Raw genomic sequence first — 26,798 nt, forward strand, 5'->3', positions numbered from 1 at the left:
TCTGTTTGAGGCCATTTACGCCACAGTACTCCCTTGTCCTGGGAATTTTGTGGCTCATCTAACCATGGCGTCTGAACTGGGGAGTGACACATGGGCTTAACAGTGTGCGGACAGAGAGGTGCCACATCACAGCATGTCATGTGAAGCCATCATTGCATGGTGGCACTGTGCTCTCTCCATGTCTTTGGACACAATCTTACAAGTCGGAGTCAATTCCTTGTCTTGCAGTAGCAGATTGGTGCAGCTTATTGGTATGACAGCAACTAGGCAGGATGTGTGAGCTCCACTGAGCGCTGGGGAGGTGCGGGGCCAAGGGTACTAAGTCCTTTAAGCAGGAGTGAAGAGTACTGCTCTGAAAAGACTGAAACACATAGGGCTGTGGGAATGAGGAAAGGCTTCGATTATTCCAAAGGTGAAATCCCTCAGCTGCAGTCTCAAGCCCTGCAACTGCTCTGGCCAGTGCAGGAACACCAGGGATGAGTTCAAGACAGGTCTCACTCCATCATCCGGGCCTCAGGTCTAAAAGAAGTAAAAGGATGATAGTTTTGCAAAATCTTCTGAAGATATTGCAAATTGTCCAGGTATAGCTCACTCAAACCTTGGCAAAACTAGGCTAATCCTGTTGGGTTTGGTATTTAACACAGCTTAGGGACAGCTGGCGCTCCCCATCCATTGGCACGGCGGTACTCATGCGACGGCAGCACCAGAGGAACAGGGAAGCAGCAGGTTTCTTTGCGGGGATGGAGCTGTGTCATGTCCACAGTGGGTCCAGGCCAGTTAGCCCAGGCTGTGCTCTGCCACTGCAGAGCGAATGCGTGAGAGAGAACGGCTGCGAGCTCCGGCCCTGCGAGAGGCGAGATGGGTCTGACCCCTCCACGGACGCTGCCGTCCCTGCCCTGGTCCAGGACGCTCAGCTGCAACGAATGGCCCTGCCGTGTGCCTTGCCCACATGCAGGGTGTGCCTGTGGGGTGCACGGGTGTGCAGCCCCACGCTGGTGCTGAATTATCCCGGGGCAAATCGGGGAGGGATTCTAGTCATGAAGCCACCGCAGAAATTTGTTGCTGATGATATCCTGCCATGTCGCATTTAGAATGCACAAGCAGTATAGGTGAAATACCCCAAGCCGGTTGCAAGCTTGAGCTTTTAATTTTGGGTGCATTTATGAGGTACGTGGGAACTACAGACACAGGCACTTCTACAACGTAATTAAAATCACAGAGTCTGTTTTTCACATAGCGTTGCAGCCGGTCAAAGAAAATAAGTTATGCTACAAAATCCCAGCAACTGAGATGGAGGGTTGGGTAATGACAGAGCACGTGGACTGCCCTGTTTTTCCACCACTGGGACAAGGGTGGGGAGAGGGACTTGAACCATTGTGTTTCCTGGCTCTGTTGCAGCACACATCCTTACCTTCTACTTACTTACACTTGACTCTCCCTGTACTGTCAACACCGGCTGCTCTTAACATGGCACTAGCTGTAGCATTAATGTCCAGCATTTCTCTGCATTTGCAACGGCAAAAAGTTACTCTCAACACATAAATAAAGGTTACAGAGTCCCTGTGTATGAGGCATTTGTTAGTTCTTTAAAAAAATCTCTGTTTTTGCAAGAACAATGTGTTCAAATGAAAACTGCCTAAACATGATGATAAATTGGTAACTCCATTTTTGAATTCTGCTTTGCTGACACCAACATTAAAAGCCGTAGTGAGGAAAGAAATGGAAGCAAGAGAAATTGTAAAGAAAAATATTAAATATTGCCCCTCTGGTGTCTTTAAAAGACAGGAAAATTGAGGAAATTTATAGAATCACAGAACGATTTGGGTTGGAAGGAACCTTAAAGATCATCAAGTTCCAACCCTCCTGCCAGGGGTACCACACTGTCCACAAAAAGTGACTACATACACTGCAGCTATTGCCACTAGAAACTAATTAAGGGTCTGCAAAACAAAAAAAAAAAAGGCTGGAAAGCCACTGGTTTGTGAGCCTGAGTATGGGGTGTCCATACTCAGCAGCCCCATTTCTTTCACACTGTCCCCATACGTCATGGTAACGTACAGTGCTGGAAAGTACAAGCTGTGGGGACCAGTGTTGAAAGAACCGGCACCGTTGTTTTCCTAGGAAGGAAGACTGAGGGAAGCTTAAAAAAGAAATAGCGGGGGGGGGGGGGTTGGGAAGGGAAGGGAACAATGTCATCTTTGTCCTGTACACAATAAACAAGGAAAAATGCTCTGACAGTGAATGGATATTCCAGAGAAATAAGGGCAGCCGGTCGCAGCACTGCCAAGCAGTCTCTGTCACAGGGGGTTTGTGAAGAGGGCACTCGCAGATGAGTCGGGTCCTGTCCATGCGGGCGGAAAGCCAGGACCTCGCAGAGCTGCGGCGACCGTAGGTGCCGGTGCCAGGCTGTTACTCATGTGTGAGATGCCTGAGCGCAGGGGTGGGAACACATCATTGCCCAGCAAGGGGCCCAGGGGTGTCTGCAGTGACAGACTGGTGGAAAAATGGAGTGGGAAGGAGGGATGCACTTGCTGGAGCAGGCGATGCCCCAACTCGGACATCAGAGCAAGGTGTTGCTCTGGAGAAGGGAAACCCCCGCTGCGTGCACACGCCACTCCCCCCAAGAAATAAAATGGTGGTAAAAAGACACATCTGGCTGATGGGATGTGGCTGCTGCTCTCCATGAGTAAGCCACAGCTGCATTTTACCTAGTCCTTTAAAGTGAGGAGATTTGTTCTTTGTGGGGTGATGCCACCGTGGAGGGAGCTGCACGTGCAGAGCGGGAACAATGCATTTCCCACCTGGCTTATTTTGCTTTATCAATAGAATGAACATGTTTTTCTCAAAAGCAAAGCCTGGCTGACAAAATAGTGACTTTTAACAGACACCTATGGCAGGCCAATGCGCCAGCAGGGAATAGGCAGTTTCCCAACCCTGGCAGCCCCTCCTCCTCTTCACCTCTTTGCTCCCCGGGGCCAGGCAGGGAGGACTGGGATGGAAAAGAGCTCCTGGCCCCTCACCTTGGACCAACCAGGAAGCACCAGTGCAGGGAGAATTTTCCTACCATAAGGACCATTGTTAGTCTGGTCTGGCTTTAGTTGCCCTTGATGTCTCTTTTTGCTTGCCTTTTTTTCTTATTTTTTCTTTGGTTTTTTTTTTTTTTTTTTTTTTTTTTTTGTTTGTGGGGATTTTTTCCTTATTTTGCTTTAGGATGACCTGAGTAAACCCAACTGCTGATTCCCAAGTGCCTGGTCCCCAGGGAGATGGAGGAGTGGTGGAGAGCAGCGAGGTATTCTGTACCCTGGGCAGAGCAGCGGGCAGGCAGGGAGCAGCTCTGCCCGACAGCCAGTGCCCAGCACAAAGCCTGACTTGGCCCATCCCAGGCTGGCACCAAGGAGGGTGTTTAGCCCTAGAAAGTGGAGGGGGATATCTTTTGGGATTAATGTGGAAAATTAGGAAGAAAGCTAAGAACTGCACTTTTAGGAAGGGGATTAAATTACAAAGAGAGGCAGAAGCACCTGGGACTGCTGGCTTCATTGCTGGTTTGCACAGGTACCTATGGCAAAAAGGATGCTGGTCTGTCAATGGGCAAGAGGTCAACCCACAGTGCCACCAGGGCCATGCCGAGCATCTGATATGGCCTAAGCAATAAATAACATGATTAATAAACAGCCTTGGAGACAGTGAGCTGCACATCCAAGCCAGTTCCTGGGAAAATGACTAAGCACTCTGCCATGCACTGTCTGCCTTTCCCCTCTCCATCCTTGGCCCAGCATCAGTGGGGTTGGGGAAGAGGCCAAGCCTCCACATCTGGTTAGATGTTCCTGAGCTTCTGGCACCTATTTCCTGCTCAGCCCCTTGAGTGGAAACCCCTGCCTCTTACCTATCCCAAAGCTGCCCCAAAGACACTGGAGACGTGGATGTGGGATTCTTCCCTCTTTGGAAGTTTCTCAGACTATCTTTAAAAGGCTGCAGAAAGGACCTTTTTTTTTTTTTTCACTAAAAGATTCAAACCCCACATCATCTTTGCTATCCCCCCACTGAGCACCACACAGCTGTGCCACTCGTGCTCAGTCTGTGCCGCGGTGGGATGATGCTGCCAGCTCTGAATTCCCGCCTGGTGATACACAGAGTTGGAAAGAGGCATTTGGGGAGCTGCCGTATGTTGCTCTTCTTTTTCCACAACAACAACATAGGTATTTCTTACCCGCTCCCTCCCTACCCTGCATTTCAAAGAGCAGCTTTTGTTCTGGAGAAGTATCGCCTTGTACCAAAACGCCTGTTATTCTGCAGTAAATGATCTTAAAATAGAGAGTTCTCCCGCCAGATGTTTGTCTTGGAGCCACTCTCCAAACCCTGCGACAGAAATGAAAGGATGGGAAAGGCGAGGCACATGGGACAGAGCGGAGACTGACGCCATTTCTGGACCAGTGTTGTCCCCTATCACCAGCAGCATGGCAGGTCCCCAGGATTAGGGGTACAGCTGGCCAGATCTCCCTTCCCTGCCCCAGGTCAGGACAGGTCACTACCATCTGGGAAACCCCTCGAGCTCATAAAACATGAGTCTTCCCTCTCCAGCAGCCAGCGGCTGAGATGCAGCCCAGGTGCAGGCTGTGTCCGGCCACTGGCACAGGGCTGCTGCAGAGAGCAGTCAGCAAGACCTTCAGCCTCCAGAGGCTTTACTTTTTACCCCTTTTCAAACTCTGCACAATTCCCCTTTACATCCAATGGCATCATATTCCATTTACTTTCATTTTAAAGCCGCATCTTGATCGTACATACTTTATCCTGCTTTTCTCCAACGATGCACAGGTTTCTTTCTCCCTGTGGGGCTCCCCAAGCCAAACAAAACTTCACTTCTCTTGGGAGAAGAGCCATAACTGTCTCCAGGTCCTCTGCAAGCTGCCTGTGTCCTCTACAGACAGTTTTTCTGAAGGGTGATTTGAAAAAGGGGCAGAGCACAGATGCACATTACACGCTGGCACCACCATGTATTTTTCTGTTTCTTTCTATTTCTAACAAGTGGCTGTATTTGTTTGTGATTACTGCTGCCATACCGACAAGGAGCACAAGATCTCTCACCTAAGTGATCAGGGTGTCCCTTTCACGGTGCACAAGAGGAGCTGGGGTCTCCTTGGCAGTTATTTGCATGTGCCCTTATCTAGTACCAGCTATTTTTTTTTCCACTCAATCCTGCAGCTGCTCACGTTCAGCTGTAGCTGGGACAAGTCTCAGGAATGTGTTTTAGCTCCCAGGGAGCCAGGAGCACCCTGGGCACAGTAAAAAGGCAGCAGAAACCTGCACGGCTTTTACCGTGCACATCAGGTCCTTTTAAGCCATCAGCATTCAGATGAGTCTGCACTGCTGAGGAGGTTTGTGCTTCTCCTACTGCTGGCACATGGCAAACTGTGGGGCACCCCATTGCACAGTGGATGTCTGCCTTGATGGCTCACTGATGCACTTTGAACAAAGAGTTAAGGAAGAAAAATCTCCAAACTATGAAATCCTGGACCATTTCCTCAGTGTCTCGACAACACGCTGTTTGCCTAGTTAAATTACGGTTTGGCAATCAAGGTTGCATAAGTGTTGGTCCAGTGCCTAGAAAACATTTTATTTTAAGAGGACTGTGACCCACCAAGGCCTCTTGCATATCCCTTTTTCATTTTTCAGAAAAAAAAAGTAAGTGATTTATAATACCACAGTAGCAAGCATTCGTTCTTTTTTTTTTCCTAATCTTTTAATCTGTTTAAGCCAGGAAAGGTTCATAATGTACAATTTTAAACTGTCGAAATTTACAAAACAAAAAGAGTCAGATTTAAAACTGGTGATAACTCACAAATATCTCCACCAAAACTGTATAATACAGACATTAAGCCTCCCATATAACAAATTTAAACCACAGGTCATTTTGCTATTTTTAGGAAAGTGTGCGAAGAGCTAGCTGTATAGTACACCTAAATGTTAAAAGTTATACCATGTAAGCAGGTCTGCTTCTGCTATAAAAAATATACAAGTATAAAATTACTTCTACAAAATTGGTTCATTGATTTTGTTACTTGTAATAAAAAAGTAGACTTTTAGAACTTTCCTTCTCAACAAACAACAGTATTTTGAAACCAGTCACTGTAGCTGTTATTTACACAGGATGAAACATAATTTAGCTAGATCAGGGAGTTGTAAGGACAACTGCTTGTTCCAGGACATACATTTGAATGCATAGATACACTGCCTGATGGTGTATTTGCTGAACAGCACAGTCATTGTACCACTGCAGGGTGGGATGAATACAGGTGTTTCAAGACTGCTTTCCCTGATATTACAAAAGATAACCTAAGCACCACAACACAGTCATTGAGCTACTCATAACACCACACATTTCTTTGCTGTTTGCACTGATGCACAACCTTTAGCGTTCACTAAGCACTTAATGGGTAAAGGGGACAGTTCCTACACAAAATACTTGGTTTGGTTTGGTCAGGAAAAGAGAGGGAAAAATGCTCTTTTTTTTTTTTCTTTTTTTTTTTTTTTTCCAAGTTTCCCTTTGGCTCTGTCACCTTCCCAGATGGTGGACATGGGCTGGCCATAGAGGGCTGTGGCAGCCAGCTCGTGCTCAGCCACACACACAAGCACATGACGGATTCCTCTCTTGTCACTTGGTCCCACACGTGTTGATGTTCTTCCCATTGGCGGCATCCTCCACCAGTGAGATGTGGTAATCGGTTGAAAGGGTGAGGTGGGAGATGCAGCCCACCAGGCCCCGCATGTACTGCCTGTTCGTGTGCAGGGCTATTTCCTTCATGCCACCTGGGGGAAAGGCAGCAATGAGAAACTCTTCACCAACATGGGTGTCTGCTCCTGATTAGCAGACTGCATGCCCAACAAACACCATTAGCTTTCCTAGCACTCCTCAGAAGTGAATTTTAATTTACAGGTTTTTTTAAATGCGTCTTTTAGGCACTTGAAAATACAGAGGAGCCAAACAGGAGATAATAAACTAGGATGCTAATTATTTATTGCAAAAATTGTAGCATCAGTAAGAGCTGAATAAGCTTGTGCCCAGATTCCCACTAAGGTGCAGGGTTTGCAGCTGCTTCTCACTGTTTCTCTGTGTACCTGCTGGGGGTACCACAGTGCACCCCACGGTGCTGGTCCCTTCTCATAGCAGTCCACCCCATCCCACCCAGAGAGGCCTCACCACAAAAACCAGGTTGTGGAGGACCAGAGATGGATGGCCAGAGATGGACCAGAGATGCCCTGCCTTACAGCTGACCTCACAAACACAAAAAAACATCCAGGTCCTGAAAGTGAATGGTGAGCACTCACCTACATAGAGATCTCCATTGATGTTTAACTGCCTCATCTTCCCAGGGGATTTACCAGTCCTGGCACCATAATCGTCCACAGTTACTTTGCCAGACTGTCCATCCCTGAAACGAGAAACAAACCGCTCTCATGCATCCAGCCTACAACCAGGCAGGAGGAGGAGCAGCAGCATCTCCCCCTTGCCAGGAGACCAGGGTGACTCAGTGCTTGGCAGGGTTCATGGCGAAGGCTTGGGACTGATGTTGGGAAGCCCCACAGACAGCAGTGTGCTACGGTAATCCGGACCTTTCAGGGTGGGGTTTTTTTTCAGGGACTAAGATGTCAGAGACCTGCAAAGGGTGTGGGGGACATTTGTGGAGGAGAAAAAAATGGGAAAGAAGTAAATTGCATAGCTGGGGGAGAGGGGAGGATGAAGAGGTTCTGATGTGTTGTTAAAAATCAGGTGTAATACAAAAAGTAAACAGCAGAAGCTTCAATATAAGTGAAGAAATAGGCAAGCTAAGGTAAAACATACTTATAAGCAGTTTTGTTTCTTACTAAACCTTTTAGGCCATTTCCATTTTATATATGGTCAATAACCTCATTGACAGAAGAGCCACTTGATGGGCTCCTATGCTCACTGAATTTGGTAACAAGTTGTGATAATGTCAGCCTGCGATTTCTAGGGAACCATCTTCTCATGAAGAGAGGGATGTGTGCTTTCCCTGCTGGGCACACTTGCCTCCCATGAGGTAATGAGTTATAAATATGAGTTATATATACACTGCAAGATGTCTGCACCTTCTCCAAATAGAAAAAGTAGGCATACACTGTCCGTGCTCCATTGCTTGTGCCAGACCACAAAATGCTCACTAGGGAATTTCAAAATGCAGACATTAAAGAAAAATACTCTTAACCCAAATGGTATGGGTTTAACAGAATGCCTGTCACAGCCCCAGAATAGCCCTGCGTGACTTTGGCAGCCTGCCTTGAGCTGTGCTGAGTTGACGCTGTCACCTCTAATACAATAATCTTTGTGTACATTGTCCTGAAACAGCCAAGTTGCTAACAGTTCGACTCCTAAGCGATGTGAGAGTGTGGAGCTGCAGTGATTCACACCCAACCAGCATCCAGACATGCCAGCCAGCACCTTTAATGGCAGGGCGGCTTCAAAACGCCTCCCTGATGAAGCGTGGCCACTTACCGAACCGCCTTGACTCTGTGCCACCGGCCGTCGCTGAAAGAGCCATTCACCATGATGGAAGCAATGCCACTGCCCAAATTGTAGCTACAATTAAAAAAAATTAAAAAGTTACTGCCTCCCTTGCAATGACTGGCTGCCTGCCAAATTGCTCAGATGTCCTTACTCTGTGCCCCACCTGCTCATCCTCCCGTTATGGCTCGGATTCTGGGGGACCAGTGAAGTTCTTTGGAAGCCTAGCAGCAATGCACTTATTTTGCAAAGTCAAGCTCGTGGAGCAACAGGCAAAACTCCCTCCTGCCCAGGTCAGAGTGAGTGCCATCACTGCCATCCCATGGGAGCAAGAAGGGGGCCTCTGCATGGCAGTTCCTCCCCAAAACAGGAGGTTATGAAAGTCAGTGACCTACAAACTTTTGGCCTAATGTGACAGAGCTGTGGGAGGTTTCAAACATGGTTAATAAATAAATTATTACATGAGCAAATAAGCATGCAACGTATAACCAATTTACAAATCATCTGAATTATAAGGACGGTTGAGACCTGTGATGTTAGAAAGGATGAAGCCTAATAAATAAATGCAGAGATAATCATGAAGTTCCCTGCTTCAGTTGCAGCTCTGATTATTTCTTTGCGTTTGCTGCTACTAAAATTACTCAGCAGACATAATGTCCCCATCATGTTTACACTTCAGGCATCTTAGCTTCTGAGTCCCAGAAATTTGGCCCAACTTTCACAAAGGGAAGGTAGATGCTACAACACAGTGAGCTTTTGGGTGCTCAGCTGACTAAATAAGCAAGATGAATTAGCCTGAGACAGCCGCTGCTGGCCTTCAGCCTGTACCAAGCTAGAGAGATCAAAGCCAACATCATCATCTCTTCAAAAAAGGCTGAACCTGGAATTAAGTTCATGGCAAGGGTTAGGTACTTGAGAACAGCACATTAACTCATGAGCCGCCCAGAGCAAAATGGTTGCCCTAAATTTGACTCCTCCCCAGAGGTTTAAGAGAGTCTCAAACAAGCATCTCCTTTTACCCAAAATGCAGATACCAGTCTAGGTCAAGAGCTATAGAAGGATTTGGGTGTTCAGGTTTGTATCCGTCTTAGACCTTTGGTTACAAAAATGAGATTCATAACCCTAATGAATGGAGATCCCCTGCAACAGTGATATAACCTTCACACAAGCAGGGAGCAACAGAAAGAATTTACAGCAGCAGTTACACTGTACAGGGAACCTGCTCTGCTAGGCCATAGACAATGGGAAAGAAAAGGTAGGTTTTGAATTTCAGACTGGACCAGAACAAAGATATCTAATTTTGGGCTGCAGGAAAATACTTCTGACCAATTCACAGCCCTGATATTCTCCTGACCTCACCTCTCAAATGGTGGAAAAGTAGCACAAGGATCACTCTTTCTGAAAGAAGATGATTTTTTTTTTTCTGAATTTGTCCTTTCACCATCATCTTCAGTGCTCACTTTCAGTATGCAGTGATTGTTTATGAGTTTTTTCATTTAGGATCTTAATTTTTCACCATCCTAACTGCATGTGAATGGTACAGATATTTCAGTAAAATTCAGCTGGTTTGGTCTAAAACCTTTGTGTATCTGGGGGTTAGCAACGACCCTAACAAAAATGCACTGTACCTAGAAAACAGATAGAATAGAGTGGCCAATTAGTGCCACGCATCTTGGAGAGACATGTTGTCCCAAAGACATTTAAAAAATGCACCATTTCTGCAGAGTCAGTTCCTTGTTTATAAAACGATAAGGAAACTAAGAGTTTTTGCAAAGTTAACCACAGAAAATCACATAAAAAAAAAGCTTACAAAAAATAAATTTCAATAGAAATTTGCAGCTTGTCTATGCTACCATGAGTCCATGGTAGCAAACAAACAACCAGGTAAATCAAGTAAAAGATAACTTCAAATTTGCTAAAATGATTAACAAAATACTTGCCATTTAAATAACAGTGTCTCACAAGAATCCATAATACTGAAGGCACTTGTAGTTTGCTGTTTCAATATTTGTCTTACACAACCTAAAAGGCGATCATGAGGAAAGATAGGGTTTTCAAAAGGCAGAAGTCCCAAAAAAGCATCACGCAAAATGTTGCATGGAATCTGCCTAAGTGTCTGCAAGGGAGAAAGTGATTCTGGAGAGAGAACACGAGTTCAGCCCAACATTTCCCAACACTCCCCAATTTCAGCTTTTTGAAAGTAAGTTTGTTCCTTGTTCCTTAAGTAAGTGGTTCTGTGGATGGTGGCAGTAACAAAGCCTGTTGCCAGCTGGGTTTGTATCACAGGGTTGGATATTTGGCTGTTTGAGAAGGTGGGAGCCCTGCTCCCATGTGCGCTCTCCGGTGAAGAGTGAGCCTGCAGTGAGCACGGGTGTCAGCAGAGTTTTTCCTCGACCCCTGCTCTCTCTGCAAATCCCACACCTGCTCTGCTTAACTGTGCTTCAAGAGGCATGGGGGGATTTACTGACAATACTTGTACCCTCGTAAGGTGACTTTTAGAAAATCACATTAAAAAGCAGATGTTTTAAAAACTGGAAGGGAGCAGGAATGATGCAATGCTTGCAGCACTTTACCTCTTCAACTCATATCCTTTCCCAGACAACAGGACCCGTCACTGAACAAAACCTTGAGGATGTAATTGCCTCACACTATACCAAAGGACAAGTGCACTGCATGTGTTGTGGCAGGTCCTTCGAGCCCCGAGTGTACTGCATGCAACACAAATAAGGGGGAGAGAGTTACCTGAATATTAATGCTCCTTCCTGAAGGCCTAGGGAAATGAAATCACTGTTAGGTCTCATGGGACTGTCTCCCCTCCACATCAAAAGACCTTCCTTCATTGTGGTTTTAAACCTCATGAATACATTCGTTCTTGATCCTGATACCCTGTTTAATGTAGAGGAAAATAATAGTAAAATATTGAACTGGGACAGTCTTCTTTCAAAAAAACATAAAAGATGAAGCAGTATTTCTTCTCTGCTGATCTTGCAGGTTACTGTCTTGCAACTTGCCTACATGCTGATGTGTGAGGGACTCTGGTTCACATCCCCATTTCCATCATAGGGGAATTGAACTTGTCCCTCCAGAATCCCAAACACAATAGGTATTCAGTTACTCTACACAAATAAGAGAAAATCCTTTTTCTCCCCAAGCGTAGTGTGAAATCCAGTCCAACAAGCACATTTTGAGAATGTCCAGTAGATTTGGTGCCCTCAGAAGCCAGTGGAAGAAGCATAAGAAGGGCAAATCAGAAACTCCTGGTAGGTGAGAGGTACCAAGCTGCAGGTGAGGACATTTGGGAAGCCTCCTGTAGGCAGTGGCTGAAATACAGGCTGATGGAGGAATTTGTTGAAACAACCCACAATTTGCTGGAATTTGGGCATCTTCTAGGGTACACAGCAGCCAAAAAAGAAGTTTGAGGACCTAAATTTTAGGCTAAGGCAGGAGTTAAAATCCTTAGCCTCTTTACAGATACAAGCTCTGTATGTCTGTTCTTAGCTCTCAGAAAGCGTATACCAGTTCTTCTCCATGCCAGACATATGTTGTGCATGCCATTTCTATGCAGGTTGTAAGATGTTCAGATATTATAACAAATTGAGCCATAGGCATATACATAGAAAGTATTTTTTTTTTTCTGAAATTTAGAAATATGGCAAATGCAGCTTAAAACACTTAAATATACAGCATCCTCCCACATGAGGTTCCTAGCATTATAATGGTTAACAAACAGAATATTTATGTTTACAGGAGATATATTACCTTTTCAGGATATCTGGATTATCATATGTGAGGTAACTGCGACCAATAAATTGTGGGATTTCAATTGCTTCTGTAATGGCTGAAAAGTAAATTTAAAAAATGAAGATGAGTGTCAGTTAGCTGACATGGAAATGGAAGGAAAAAAAGAGACAAGACTGTTTTATTGATTTACTCCTGCATTGGCTGGTACCTGCTGGTGGCACAGAACTGAGCTGAACTCAAATTGGTTTGCAAGAAGGCACTGCCAGTTCATACCTAAATGTGGGGACAGTAGTTGAGGTTTAATCTGCTGACAGTCCCTCTACTTACAGCCTTCATGTCATGGGCCTAATGTATTCCTCTACCATAAGTGTTAGCGCAGGAAAATATGAAGTATTGGGAAAATATTGCAAATTTTATTTTTATCCCTGTTCCCACATTCCTCGATTCTCTGTGTGGTTCAAGCCACCCTCCTGAGAAAGCTTATGCATTAACCACCCTTTGTTCTTGTCCAAGAAACTCCTCTCCAGCTCCTAACTGAGCAACATCTGCAGAACATGTGCTGGGACCTCTCATCCCTGCAAAGCAAGGATGGGAGGCAGCACAGGCAATTGGTGAGCTCCCCATTTTCTCCTTTTCTGTATGTGGCTTTGCACAGAGTGGCTGCTGCCCGCTCAGGGATCACCTCTGGGGTACAGTGTGGGGTAAGGTTATATCCAGGGAGGACATACAGGGTGCCCCTAATCAGTTTAGGTCTGCTGAAAGCAACTGAGATTACAGTAAAGGCTCTATGACAGAGGCTGCAAAGCCTCTTGGCGTGTGCATTCAATAGCCTGCAGTGCTGCCTCAGAGGAGGTTTTGCTCAGAGATCACCAGTGTCCCACACAGAGCATCTCCCATTTCTCTAGGGATAGCCTCTGGTTCATCTGTGGCGTATAGCTGCTGGGACAGCAGCACACATTGCAACCAGACCTGGAGCTGGTGTACTGCTGCCCATGGAGGAGAATTTGGCAAAATAACTCAGATGTGTGATACAAATCACTGTATGTCTCTGATACATCGCCTTTGGTAGGCTACAAGCACTGGCCTGAACAGATTTTCTTGTGAGTTAACATCCTGCAGTTTGCTGCTGATCTCTCATAACTGACTGCTGCATTAATATAAGCCAGTTTTACAAATTCCTTAAAATAGCTGCCTTCATCCTATTCTCTTCCTGAGAACTAATCCCTTCAACCCACAGCTAATCCCATCTATATAAATTTCAAGCTTTTCAGGGCATGGATGCTTGCTTTCTTCACGCAATGCAGAGGCTGGCTGGGCTTTAAGAGCTCACTATAATACAGATATACAACAATTGGTGTAGTCTGGCAGCCAACAACAGCAACACGAAATTTAGCTCTAAGTGCCAAGACTGAGAATTTTAGATAGTGACGAACGCCTGTTTTCATCCGTAGTGAAATCAGGAAAGCTGCCTAATGTGTCTAAAGAAACCACCACAGGCGGTCCACAGCCTGCATCCTGCCAGCGTCGTTGGAAGATTGCAAAAGACATGTTACACTCAGCCAGACATTCCTCACCAGGTCTGACACTTTCTGCACTGGACAATCTCTGACCCTGGCAGATGGCAGCAGCGCATGAAAGGAGCCCTTCTTCCCCCGTCATGTCCCACACCAGCACTAGAGCCCCACTGCTCTTGCCTTCAGCCGGGGAAGGTGCCCGTGCCATGCAGCAGCCCTTGCCTTTGCTCTAGGACTCTGGTTTCCTCTATTTAGCTTGATGGGCATTTATCTCTGCTTGCTCTTCTGCATGCTCGTCACTTGCTGCACTGAATTTGACTGCAGAAAACCAAGTAAAATTTAGCAGTACCCTTGCTGCATGGAGGCTCTTTGCAACTGGAAGGGAACAGGGCCAGTAAGGAGATCTAGGACTAAACACCCTCACTCTCTGCTAATCACAGTTCAGCAGAGAGGCATCATGACAAGCTCTCATAACAAGCAGGAGTGAGCTTTGAACTGCAGGACAGCCTGAAGTAGCACCTACCCCTACAAAGCAGTCAGCCAGCTGCCTGGCCCTGTTGCTTTGCAAATACAGGGACCAGCTCTACAGCCACTGCTCTGCACTTGGCAGGTGCTCTGCATGCAGTTTAAAACATCAACAGGATGAGGTTTAAGGATGTACTATAAAACTCCAGAAAATATTTTGGCTTATTGACAGACGCTTGCCAGTCTTAATGGAAATCCAGCATCCAGCTTGCTAGAGCCGACACAGGCGCACAATGACAGAGCATTTTTCACATCATTTGCAGTACTTACTGTTTAGGCAGTAACCTCCACATTCTGCAGTGAGTCAGCACAAAACAAAACAAGAACATTCTCATTTTAGTTATCTGTAGCATAAAAATCTCCCTTCATCCTGTTTCATGCCCACATTTCTGCAAATGCATGATACCTGCTTCCCATTTGCATAAGCAAATATAACCACCTGTGAAGGTAACACTATTTAATTATTGTTTTGCCCCAAGTATTTACATTTGCCTACTCAAAACACACAAAGGTGCAGACAGGTAGGACCAGCACTAAACCCCTCTGCTACTCCTTGTTTTTGAATCCCGGTGAATCACCCATGGTTTACTGAGGGATCTGCTCTAACCAGGGGAAAGCAACTGTTGTCTGCCCCACTCCCTCTTACAATTAAGTATAAAAATACCTTTAGCACTCCCCACGGCTTGGACAGAGGATATAAAACCCAGCAATGCCAGCAGAAACTCTATTGAATCCTTGGCCAATGATCCATTATGATGTGAATCAATATCTCATATACCTCTTACCAGCAACATTTAAGTTGAGTTTTATAAGTGGCGTGTATGATTTTGGAGAATGAGGCACAGTCCCTTGCTAGCACTTTGTTTTTTCAGGGTGTGGGGTTACAGCAGCCCACCAACAAGCAGGATGGAGACTGCACCTTCAGCATCTCACGTACCAGCTGAGCGGACTAACTAAAACCCCATTCTGAAAGAGAAGCGAACACACACACATGCATCCTGCCTTGGCCGTGTCTACACCCTGCCAAAGAGACACAGGTAAGGATTATTTTGAGAAATGTGCTCCAGGTTCATCAAGGCTGTCATGGACTGAGGTTCAGGAGGGACCTCCATGCTCTCTGCACATCCACCAGCAAGACCTTGGATTTTCCATGGCAGCTGAGGCTGCACAAGTGTAGGGGGGTTGAGAGTCACCTGAACAGCAGCCACAGGCAGCAGGAACAGAAGACAGGTGACTCGTGATTTTGGACACTCTTGGAAAACTAATTAAGGTCAGATTCATGTAGGCAGCAATACCCAGGGTCCAGTCCAAGCGAAAGGCACAAGGCACTTCAGACCGTCTCTGAAAGCCTGGGCACCCATTCAGGTTACAACAGAGAGGAGAGCGGCGGCACTGCCGGTGCTGTGAGATGGATGCGGCGGCGGGCAGCCCGCACGCTGCTCTCGGGGCTCAGCACAGGGCAGAAGCAGGCGAGCGGTGAGGAGCTGTGGCCCGAGCCATGCCCAGGAGCTCACTGAACGGGCAGGCTGCAAAGCATTCACTTGCCTTGACTTCCCCTGGAGACCTGGGTACTGGTGCAGATACCAACTCGAAGCCAGGAGCTTAGCGCCCTGCACATACCTAGAAAGCCAAAATTGCGATTCTCCCTCCTCCCCACAGAGAAGCTGGGATAAATGACGTTGCTCCAGCTCTTAGTTAGACCACAACAACGTAAGCGAAAGGGTTTCTTGCATTGTATCTTAATAAAATGTTTTTTGTTCTAAGAGATTGTCTTTTTTGGAAGAAAAGGTCAATGTATTCATCACGATTTAACCAAAACCACCACTTTTAACTTTGAAGTTTGTGCCTGTGAGAAATGAAGGAGTGGGTGAAGACAATAATGTCAGTCAGCTCTTTTGAACTGAGTTGCTGTTACATTACAAAATCTTCCCTTAGGAATTTTTCAAGATCAAGCCTGACAGAAGGGAAACATCTCCATCTAGTGGAATAACCCAAAGCACATTTTTTTTAAACACTTTTCATGCAATCTGAACACTTTCCAGAATCTAAGGTTTGAACTATTACAGTGGCTCTGAGGAAAGATAAACAGTATGCATCTGGGCAGGTTTTCCTCCTTGATGGTCTCCATTGCCATATCGAGGCAGGGTCTGTGCAGATGGTGAAATTACCATCAGAGTAGTCAGTGTCTAAAAAAGAACTAGACCTTTCTGTGTATGAGAACAGCTTTTGTTGTGAGCCCTAGGGAGGATAAAATTACAAGGGTTATCAATGTTCGTGCTTCAGGATGTAACATAATCACTAGCTGGAGGACGTTGGCAGGAATTCCCCGTTTGTATAGCACTGCATAATAAGGGAGGTGTATGACGTGTTCAGTGTTGGCCACCACAAACAACCAGATACCAGGCTGCTATCTATGGATCATAGCTCTATGCTGGGATAACAATTACCATGTTCCTAAATAACAAAATGAATTCCTCCCTGGGTACATGGACTGTGCACAAATGCAAAGGGAGCTCTGGCCTCCAGGGTTTCTATTTCAAGGAATGTGTATAACAGCAGTTGTAGGTGTTAAATCTCTCTTATTTTTGTGATCAGCTCCGGATCTCTGAAGTGAAATGAAGCTATGGTTACCTTTTTGGCAATGTTGCCCATCGAAGCCCAGGGGACAGTCACATTCATAGCTGTCCTTCTTGGGAACACAGGTGCCTCCGTTTGCACACGGTGAGCTCACACAGGGGTGGACAGCATTCTCTAGGTTGATTCCAAAAGTGAAATCTTGTTTCACATCGATTGTCCGGTCATTCAAGATAATCTATGTATTAAAAAAAAAAAGGGGGGGAAGAGGGGATGGGGGATGGTGGAACACATGCTAAAAACTTTCAAATTCCCGGTATTGTACTGCTAGTCAGAAGACTTCTCTAAAAGACTTCAGAAAAACATAACCCTCAAAAGGTGGCCAAAACCCTATTTCTTGTAATACGTGTTTTCCAGTCACAGAGGTCCAACTCATTCTGTTGCTCACCCTGACTCCCTGGAGATTAATTTCTTCTGTGTTTTGTGACACAGCATTAGGCAACCCCCATATGGGGTGAATCTGTGGGGGACTTACCAGTCTTCTGTCTGAACACTGGCACAATGCTTTGCAGCTGAGCTGTTAGCTAGGATGGTAAAATTAGATGAGCACTGCTCAGGAAAAGCGTTTCTGAGATCAGAAACTCCCCCAGGAGACAAGTGTTGACAACAGAAATACTAAGCAGAACCGCTTGTTTTTCACATTTTCTGTTGCTTTCTAGTATCTCATCTTGCCCAAAAGAAGCTAAAGTTAAGACAGATGAGTAACATAATTAATGACTTCACAAATCCGTTTGTATATAAACTGAAGAGTTAAATGTTGGGATTTTTCCAATGTGTCAGCAACATATGTTCTCCAATATAAACTGGTGTTTGTATAATCTCAGCTGATATCTTGGCAGAGAGATTACATGTGGGTATGGCTTCTGATCTCAGCTATATCAAAATAATAAGTCCATTTTCACAAACAAATAGATTTTAAGGCCAGAAGTGATAATGGGGATAGTTATAACTCCTGCAGAACTCAGACAATGCACCTTAGGGGGTCCTATGGGAGAAGGGGTTGCATCGAGCATATATACTCTGTTTGAAACAGCACTAAATTCCAACAGCAGAAAAACATCCAGTCCTGTTGTAAAGATGGACCAGTGAAGACTACTACCTTTTCAGCTTCATTCTAACTTCTGGCTATGTTGTTAACAGAGCCTCAACTCTTAAAAGTTTGTCTCTCATTTCTGGGTTTAAACTTATCTTCAGCTTCCAGCCATTGTTTCTCATCATGAGTTTTTCTGCATCATTTCAGAGCCAGGTACTCAAAGAAATCTCACCCTCACGTAGGAACGAGCAGACCACAATAAAGTCACTTCTTAACCTTATCTGAGTAAACTAAATAGATTGGGATCTTAGGTCTTTCAGTACACAGCATGTTTTCCGGTACTTGGTGATGTTTGTAGCTTTATTTCTATAAAATTCTCCAAAATCCTTCTATGTGTAAACACAGCAGTCAATTAATAGTCTCCCACTGCCCAAAAGGCAGGCAATACTTTTCCTTGACATCCAGTTCAGGCCTCTGGGAAGGCAAATCCACCTTCCCAACTGCACACAGAAGTAAGGCCTCACTTCAGCATTTCCCAATCCTTATCAGTGCCTCTGTACTCTAGGGTAAAACCCCTCACCTATTAAGCATGACCTGTATTAATTGCTCCTAGGATCCCTATGTTGCACTCCAAAATGCACAGTATTTAGTCAAGCCCAGCTTCCCAAAAATGTTTGTGTTACTGACCTATTCCCATCACTACTACACACTCCCCCAGTTTTCTTGAACTTCATGTTTTCTGCTAGACAACTGACAAAGTGAAAAATATTGGACCAAGTGATGAAACCATTTACACTGAATTACAATTACCTTTCTGCCCTTGATCAGTTGTTGTGAGATGCACTATTAGAGTTTTTTATTTGTTAAGTCAATCTGATGCAATAATGCACTCCTTTAAAACTGTGAGAGCCAGCCTTTCAGCTTTATCCAAATTATTTTAAGTATGCCTAGGGAAAGCAAATGTTAATTCAGTTTGAACTTTCTTTTGATTACTTCTTAGGACTTATGAACTTACAGATTTATTCTCCAGAAGATAACTGCACCAATGAACAGCTGACCTGACTGGAACATCATCCCTAATGTCTGCCAGCAATGTAAAAGATCTTCTCCGTTCATATGTCCTGTATAAAATCTTAAAAGGGGAAGGCAGTGAGGTGTGCAACTACTGTGTGGTATAAGAATGTGCTAGCTGGACTGGAATCCACTTTAATTTGTGAAACTCATGAAGTTCAACAAGGCCAAGTGCAAGGTCCTGCACCGGGGTTGGGGCAATCCCCAGTATCAATACAGACTGGGCAGAGAATGGATTGAGAGCAGCCCTGCGGAGAAGGACCTGGGGGTGCTGGTTGACAAGAAGCTCAGCATGACCTGGCAATGTGTGCTCACAGCCCAGAAAGCCAACCGTATCCTGGGCTGCATCAAAAGAAGCGTGACCAACAGGTTGAGGAAGGTGACTCTGCCCCTCTGCTCCTCTCTGCTGAGACCCCACCTGCAGTACTGGGTTCACCTCTGGAGTCCTCAGCACAGAAAAGACATGGACCTGTTGGAGCGGTTCTAGAGGAGGGCCACAGAAATGATCAGAGGGCTGGAGCACCTCCATGAAGACAGGTTGAAAGAGTTGGTGTTGTCCAGCCTGGAGAAAAGAAGGCGCCGGGGAGACCTTACAGCAGCCTTCCAGTAGCTAAAGGGGGCCTACAAAAAAGCTGGAGAGGGGCTTCTTACAAGGACATGTCGTGGTAGGACAAGGGGTAATGGCTTTAAACTGAAAGAGGGTAGATTTAGGTTAGATATAAAGAAGAAATCCTTCACTGTGAGGGTGGTGAGACACTGGAACAGGTTGCCCAGAGAAGCTGTGGATGCCCCATCCCTGGAAATGTTCAAGGCCGGGTTGAATGGGGCTTTGAGCAGCCTGGTGTAGTGGAAGGTGTCCCTGCCCATGGCAGGGGGGGTGGAACTAGATGATCTTTAAGTTCCCTTCCAACCCAAACCATTCTATGGTTCTGTGACTCTATGATTCTACAATTCTTTTTCACTCCTTACTGTATTGGTTACATCAGACATTCAGCTGCCTCAGTGTGCATACATTGAAGTATTTGAGCATTTCTTCTGTTCATTTATTTATATATGATGATACAGGTCACTCTAAGGGCACTCTTGACTTAGCTTTGTGCATCATTCTGAATTCAATCCCATATGGCTTCTGCTCACTTATTAGTACAGTATTGAAATTAATAGGGAGACTGGCAGTGGTATTATTTACTGGCTATTAAAGTTAGAATGACTTTTCATTGTGAAATATGTGTTTAAGCACTTTGTGGTGGCTTCCTGAGACAAAATCTTGGATTATTTTTAATATTCCCAGTGGTATAATGGCAGGTTTCCACCTAAAGTGTGCACTGGAGGAGATGGAAATAAATGTCTCCAGCAAGTTTCTCTGGGCACATACCTTCTGGATGCTCCCGCTGAAGGGTCTGAGGATCCCGGAGTTCTTCTTCACAGCATCATAACTAGGGACTCCGCCAATAAATATTTCAGAGCTGCACTTAATTTGTGTGAAAGCCCCCTGCAAGAAATATAAGAATAACATTTTATTAGAGTAGCTGGAACCATGAGTGTTATCTTCAGATTAGCCTACATTAGGTGTTATAGCTTACTTTAATGCCTCTTTACTTCCATTAATTGCATTTCTTTGTACAATTCTCTCAAGAAAGCCACTGTAGGACACTCTCTACTTACTGTGCTTTACCCTAATCAGAACTAGCTCAAAAATCTCAAGTATTTCAAAATAGTAATACTGAAGGAAGAAAGAAAGAAAGGAGGTTGACTTGTGATTTCTGACTGCATATCCAGCTCTATTTGCAATCACTTAGGTACATTGACATAAATCTAGAACCAGAACGAGGTTCACAAAGTTAAAATCAGAGCAAAGTCCATGCAACAGAGACTCATTTAATGTTTCCAATGTCTAAAAAGATAATCCATAGCAAGTTATGGGACTAAATGAAAGAAACATTGAATTTGCATTTTTTACCAGAAGCAGTTGGTCAGGATACCTGATGGGACTAGTCAGGCTCCTGGAGTGAACTGAAAGATGTTTAACAGCAAAAGACAGAATAACTGTGTAATTCCAGTCCTGCAGAAGCTCCTGTGATTTCTCTGTTGGCAGCTCCCAGCCAACTTCCTTCTGCAGCTGCACTGCAGCACTTAGAAGAAAAAATAAAGGGAGTCTTCATCTTGATCCATCTATCTAAAGAAGTCTCACCTGCTCCATTTGAATGTTTCCTACTCAATCTGCTTCTTGACAGACAACTGGAATTTCAGTTTATTTACATTTTTCAAGAAAAGTCTAAGCTTTAAATAGTTTTCCAGTTTGCAGAAAAACCTGTTAACAGGATCTGGAGTCTAGTTTTCTGGCCACAGGTTCTTGGGACAAAAAAGTACCTCTGTGAATGCATTTGAGTGCTTAGAGTGAATACCCTGCTGGGTACAAGCAAACTTTCAGTATGACCTCTTGGTGAGGGAAAAATAAAATGCAAGTCATCAACTCTCTGAGTATTCCAGCACATACTGTTCAAGAGACTTAGCCACAAGCAGTAAGTACCAAGAACCTCAAGAACATGTATGAACCAAACACAAAAATGTGAGTCCAGTTACATGGCAAAAGAAGGTTAAGGTGGTGACTTCAGCTTCCTTTACATGGATCCCTGTCCTCAGAAGGAAGACTTCATGTGCAAATTTCCAATTCTGGGCTTAAGAAAATGTGCCCTAATGTGTATTTTATTTTATTTTTTTTTTTTTTAGCTTATAAAAGCATTGAAAGCAGCTTGTGTAGTTTACCATACAATCATTTTATAGTCTGATAGCTGTATTCATGACAAGCCATGCCATATGCTTACCTCTGCCATCCCTTCCACTGGCTTTTGTTTGTCCACTTGTAGGATACCATTTTTCGCTGTGCGAGACACTCTCAACTCATGCCATTGACCCAGACTGACAGGTTCTTCACTCCTGTATCAAGGGGAAGAAAACTTTCAAGTATTTTACATTTTTGCCTTTCTGATATTTTCAGATATTGTTGTGATGTTAAAAAGTCAAGTCCTCTGGGATGATCTTCTAAATAAAAAATAAAAATAAATCACTGTGTTTCTTTTCTTATAAGGAAGTAACATAATTTCTGAGCCCCGTCAGCAAAGGAAAATAAGACCATGTTCCTACAGAAAATAGCTTTTATTTATACGTGAAACATTTCTATAGTAATCATGTATTTCATCTACGCCTGAGCTAATTTTTCTGTTCAGTCATTTAGATGCATAAAGATAAATTTTTGCCTCAGCTGTACATCCTTATTTCACAATGACATAAGCCTGGAGATAAAACTTCCCACTTAATGATCGGTCTAGTCCTACATTCTTCATCCTCTTTTAAAACAGAACTACTTTGTGTTGGCCTATCAGCTCTATTTATGCAGCCCATTACAGTGACATGTACACATACATACGCGCAGCCTGGCTGCTGTACATTAAGGGGAAATAACTAAAATATGATCCTAATCATGTGATGAGATCCTGTCTAGGAACAATAATCCCCAGTTGTGCAAAGTATTCACCAGTCTCAAAGGAAGCACTTTAAAACTGTTCTTATGATCTTTATTAGTTCAGCACTAATATGAACAGCAGCCTGTATGAAGGGCAAAACCACATTCCCCTTTCCAAGTTCTACAGAACTTTCTATCTGGTTTTCAAATGTCATTTTACTATGCTGGTTATAGCATTTTATGTCTAAATGTTATCTTGCGGACTTTCCTGCAGGAGCAATGAAAACTTGTGTTTGATTCACTGGTCAAGCTGGAAAAATCAGAAATTGTTATCTAGGACACCTGAAGACTTTCTAGCTTTCAATGAAAAATTAAAAAATTGGGGTGAAATAATGTTTTGTATTTGCAGGCTGCTGACATTTAAACATGGAAAAAGATACATTTCAAAATGAAAGAACTGAAAAAGTTGTGATCTGAAATAGTGGGTCAGTAGTGATTCAAATGTTGATTTTAAAAGTTATATAAATTTGAAAATGTGAAAATAAAATTTTTTTTTTCTTTTTTTCTGAACAATCAACATGAGCTTTGAAATCTTTTTGTTGTATCTATTTTGCTCCCCCAAATTTTCTCAAAGCCCGTTTTCATCTATTTGGACAATGTTGGCAATAATAGTTTGACACATGGTTCAGAAAACCTCCATAAAAAAATATCATCAGGCAATGCCATTCACTTGTCCTTTTTCTTATGTAGTAGCATTTAGGGTTTAACTACCTTCGGTAAATCAATAGTTAACAGAATCTAATTACCCTGGAGATGTCAATATATACATATAAAGGAACCAGATAGGTTTGGCTACTGAATAAGTGGCAATGTGTATATTTTATCTCCTCTGCTGATTAGGTCATCCTCAGCTAACCCTCCTGCTCTGCTAGATTTAATTACAATTAGGGATGACTAAACCTTGCAAAGTCATCACTTCAGAGTTGCAAGCTATTTCTTGGATTCACAGGCTTTTTGAAACCAGCATAAGTTTGGTAATGTTTTCTGCAGGCATTTGAACACTTCTGGCTCTTCATGTACTGTGGGGTTAAGGATTACTTTTCCCAGCATAAAGTGAACCTTAAAAAATACACCAAACTACGAAGATCTTGATCCTGTGAATGGCTGGCCAAGGGAAATCCCAGGGGACAACAAATTCTCTTCTGAGACATCTTGGTAAATAGCTGAGGTTCTGCATCCCTCTGCCTGCTCAGCATCCCTGCTTCATCCTGAGCCCCCTGCGCACACCATGCTGCTTCCATCCTGGGACACTTCAGGCAAAACCCAAGCTTCACCAATGTCAGCTTTCCTACCGCTGCTGCTGATGTACATAAATGAGCTTGCCTCATCCTTTATTATAAAGGTATTATAATTGTGTTCTGATTATATTATAATATTTAACAGCCTGGTCCTATAGAAGAGATAGTCAGGACAACCAGAGTTATACCCTTGTTTAGGACAAAGGGTAGGTGTGAAGTGGTATGATGAAGGTCAAGGCAGACTTTTAAGTGGATATTGGCTAAGCAGGCAGAAAAAAAACAGGGAATCTGTTTAGCTCATTTAATCACTGACAGAGCTGATGACAAGGTGCGAGTTGCACACATTATCTAGAAAAAAGAGTTGAACAAAACAACCTGACAACTTTCAAGGAAGCCTGACAGTCTCATGAGTCTTCCCCATTACCCAGCTATCTCACCACACGATTTGATTTTTCCCCAATGCTCGTGACCCAGATGCTAGCTGGTGTCCTGCTTGCTCTTCTGCTTTCCAATAGAAAGAGGCAGTTCTACTCCCAGGCTTGTGCTTGTGGCTCTTGCCACATTTTACAAGCCTACATCTTGATTAAACTTTAGTCCAAGGTATTCTGAAGCACTGCAACACTCTTGGGCGGGAGGGGGGCGGAAATGTTGCCTACTTTAATGTCTTATGTTTGCCAGTAATAGGATTCAATGGCTGTAATCAGAAAAAGATTGAAGACTGTTGTAAGAAGGGCCATTTGGGGCTGGAGCAAGGGTCTCCAACATTAGCTATTTCTGCCTCTTTTCGGTGAGAGAAAAGAACAGGGCAAGTATGGAGTGATTCTTCCCTTGATATATCCTCCTGGCTTCTGGCAACTTGTCACTTAGCAATTTCCTGAGTCAGAGTCTGCATCCGTACAATTGTGTTTGATCTCCCTCAATGGAGCTTTCTTTAAATTTGTCTAATTTTTTTTTAACCTATTTATAGTTCTGGCATCTGTAACATACTGCGACAATTAGTTTCCACAACTTATTTATGTGCTGTCTGGAAAAAAAAAAAAAGAAAAAAGTCTTATTTTCTTTGTTTGCTGTTTTTCAGTTTGCAGTTTCACTGGGCTCCTCCTAATTCTTCCATATTGAAAAAATACAGAATAATCATTCCTTATTTATCTCCAAGTCATTCACAATTTGAAAACATTTCTCATACTTTCACCAGACTCTTTTCCAGGTCGAAGAGTCCTGCTGTATTTGTGGAAGATGCTCTGGATATCAACACTACTCTTCCTTTTAAATTTTGCTAATTTCTTTTGAAATGAAGTGACCAGAATGGCATCAACTTTTCAAGACAGGGTGCATTGTGGATTTTTGCAGAAGCATTGTTCCTTATTCCATTCCTAATAATTCTCCGCATTATACTTACAATTCTGTATGTCCCTCTAAGCAGTTAGCTGTTACTTTCACAGAACTATGCATGATGACTCCAGGATCTTTCTCTGTCTGACCACACTAACTGTATCGCCACAGCTGTACATTGTTAGGATTGTGCATTATTTTGCATTTCCTCCCGTGAAATTTCATCTCTCCCGTTGTCACCTGAATGGGCTTGTTTGCTTGAGTCCTCATTCAGTGGAAAATCAGTACATTTCTCCTACTTGCCGTATAGCCAAAATTCCTGATGTCTATCCACAGGAAACATACGGTATGCAAGACTTGCAGGCAGTATGCACATTTTGCATAAGTTTTATATAGATTATTTCTAGATATTAGGTCAGCCTAGGCAAACTGTCAGCCTCTTGGACCACATCCAAGGTACTGAGTGCCTCTGTTCAGCCCATTGCCTTTTCAGAAAAGCCCAGGGAACAGCTGTCCAGAGACTGGGCACTCAGTTACACATAGAGAGAGAGAGAGCAGCCCTTTTTGAGGCATTTCATTGCTCCTATCCTAGACATTAATTTTAGGATGTGATGAATCATTCTCAGAAGGTCTGTCTTTGTCTGGAAGCCTGGGTGACTCATTTAAACTATGTATTTATCTTTTAGCCTGCTTAACTTGTATAAACTGGGTATTAGCCTCAGATTCCCCAAAAAACAGCACTATGAGAAAAGGGAGGACCTGGAGGTGTATCTTCTTGTGACACCTCCTTACTGCCTGGCACTGGAGACCAGGAAGAAGGATGCTTACCAAAGTGCCGATATTCTACAATCCTGTGGCTAGAAAGTATATGCGTAAAATATTTATAGATCTCCTAATTAGCTATGGTACAATGTCACGGAGGCAAGAAGGGACTATCTACAATACCATACAGAAACAAAAGTGACATCTGCAGTAAGATGGTGGCATGACATGGTAACGCTCATAATAAAGCTTTGAAACATAAGTTCATGTAGGAAGAAAATCCTGTCCCTTTGAATTCAGTTCTAGTGTTTCTGTGCTTCCTTGGAAGTAGGCACTAGAGACTGATGGGCTTCCATACCTCACCATAGGCTATTAGTCTTTCCAGCCCACTCCTCCCCTGGGTCAGCACCATGGCACTCTTGGAAAGGAAACACAAGCAATGCTGTTTACCTGATAACAGCCGTTCCTGAGCCACAGTCGAACCTGAACTCCACGTAACCAGCCACCATGTTAATGGAGAGGAAGTCCTTGCTGTCTGTGTCGTAACTGTACAAAAGGACACCAGTCTCTAAATCTGGACGAAATGTCATCTCAAACTCCATGAAGGAAAGGTAATTCTGTGGTTCCAAGGGCCAGGGTGTGCTAGCAAATGACCTTAAGGACTCGTTGAACTGAGGTATGGCCAAGGTGAGTGCTGGAAATCCAGAATACACAAGCAGGTCACTTAAGGCTCAAAGGTAAGGGAATGACTCCTTCCAACCAGTCTCAGTTCCCTTTGTCAGGTACTTAAAGCTACCATTAAGAAAAACAACCTAAAATTTTCCTCTTCCACATTAAAAATATTTTTTGTCCTAGCCAACACTGCTTCCCTCCTTAATCTCTTCCTTTTCCAGGGATGCATTTGTTTTCT

The 26,798-nt window shown here is 44.0% G+C and overlaps 1 protein-coding gene across 3 annotated transcripts in view; it reads right to left on the bottom strand.

Moving 5' to 3' along the window:
- Positions 1-5,707: 5,707 nt before the first annotated feature.
- The window catches only part of EGFLAM (EGF like, fibronectin type III and laminin G domains), a 76,177-nt gene continuing 55,086 nt past the window's right edge, over positions 5,708-26,798 (bottom strand). For 2 of the 3 annotated variants that reach the window (XM_049794327.1, XM_049794326.1), the window contains exons 15-24: positions 26,339-26,582; positions 21,859-21,970; positions 20,409-20,525; positions 16,927-17,107; positions 14,566-14,589; positions 12,275-12,353; positions 11,258-11,401; positions 8,507-8,590; positions 7,324-7,427; positions 5,708-6,804 (exon numbers count right to left, since the gene is read on the bottom strand). In XM_049794327.1, the coding sequence (XP_049650284.1) occupies positions 6,650-6,804; positions 7,324-7,427; positions 8,507-8,590; positions 11,258-11,401; positions 12,275-12,353; positions 14,566-14,589; positions 16,927-17,107; positions 20,409-20,525; positions 21,859-21,970; positions 26,339-26,582 (1,244 nt within the window). In that variant the 3' untranslated portion in view covers positions 5,708-6,649. The remainder of the gene's footprint in view (positions 6,805-7,323; positions 7,428-8,506; positions 8,591-11,257; positions 11,402-12,274; positions 12,354-14,565; positions 14,590-16,926; positions 17,108-20,408; positions 20,526-21,858; positions 21,971-26,338; positions 26,583-26,798) is intronic. The other variant, XM_049794328.1, reaches the window with a different exon arrangement.

This window comes from Accipiter gentilis, chromosome Z (genome assembly GCF_929443795.1).
Source record: "Accipiter gentilis chromosome Z, bAccGen1.1, whole genome shotgun sequence".
Classification (NCBI taxonomy): domain Eukaryota; kingdom Metazoa; phylum Chordata; class Aves; order Accipitriformes; family Accipitridae; genus Astur; species Astur gentilis.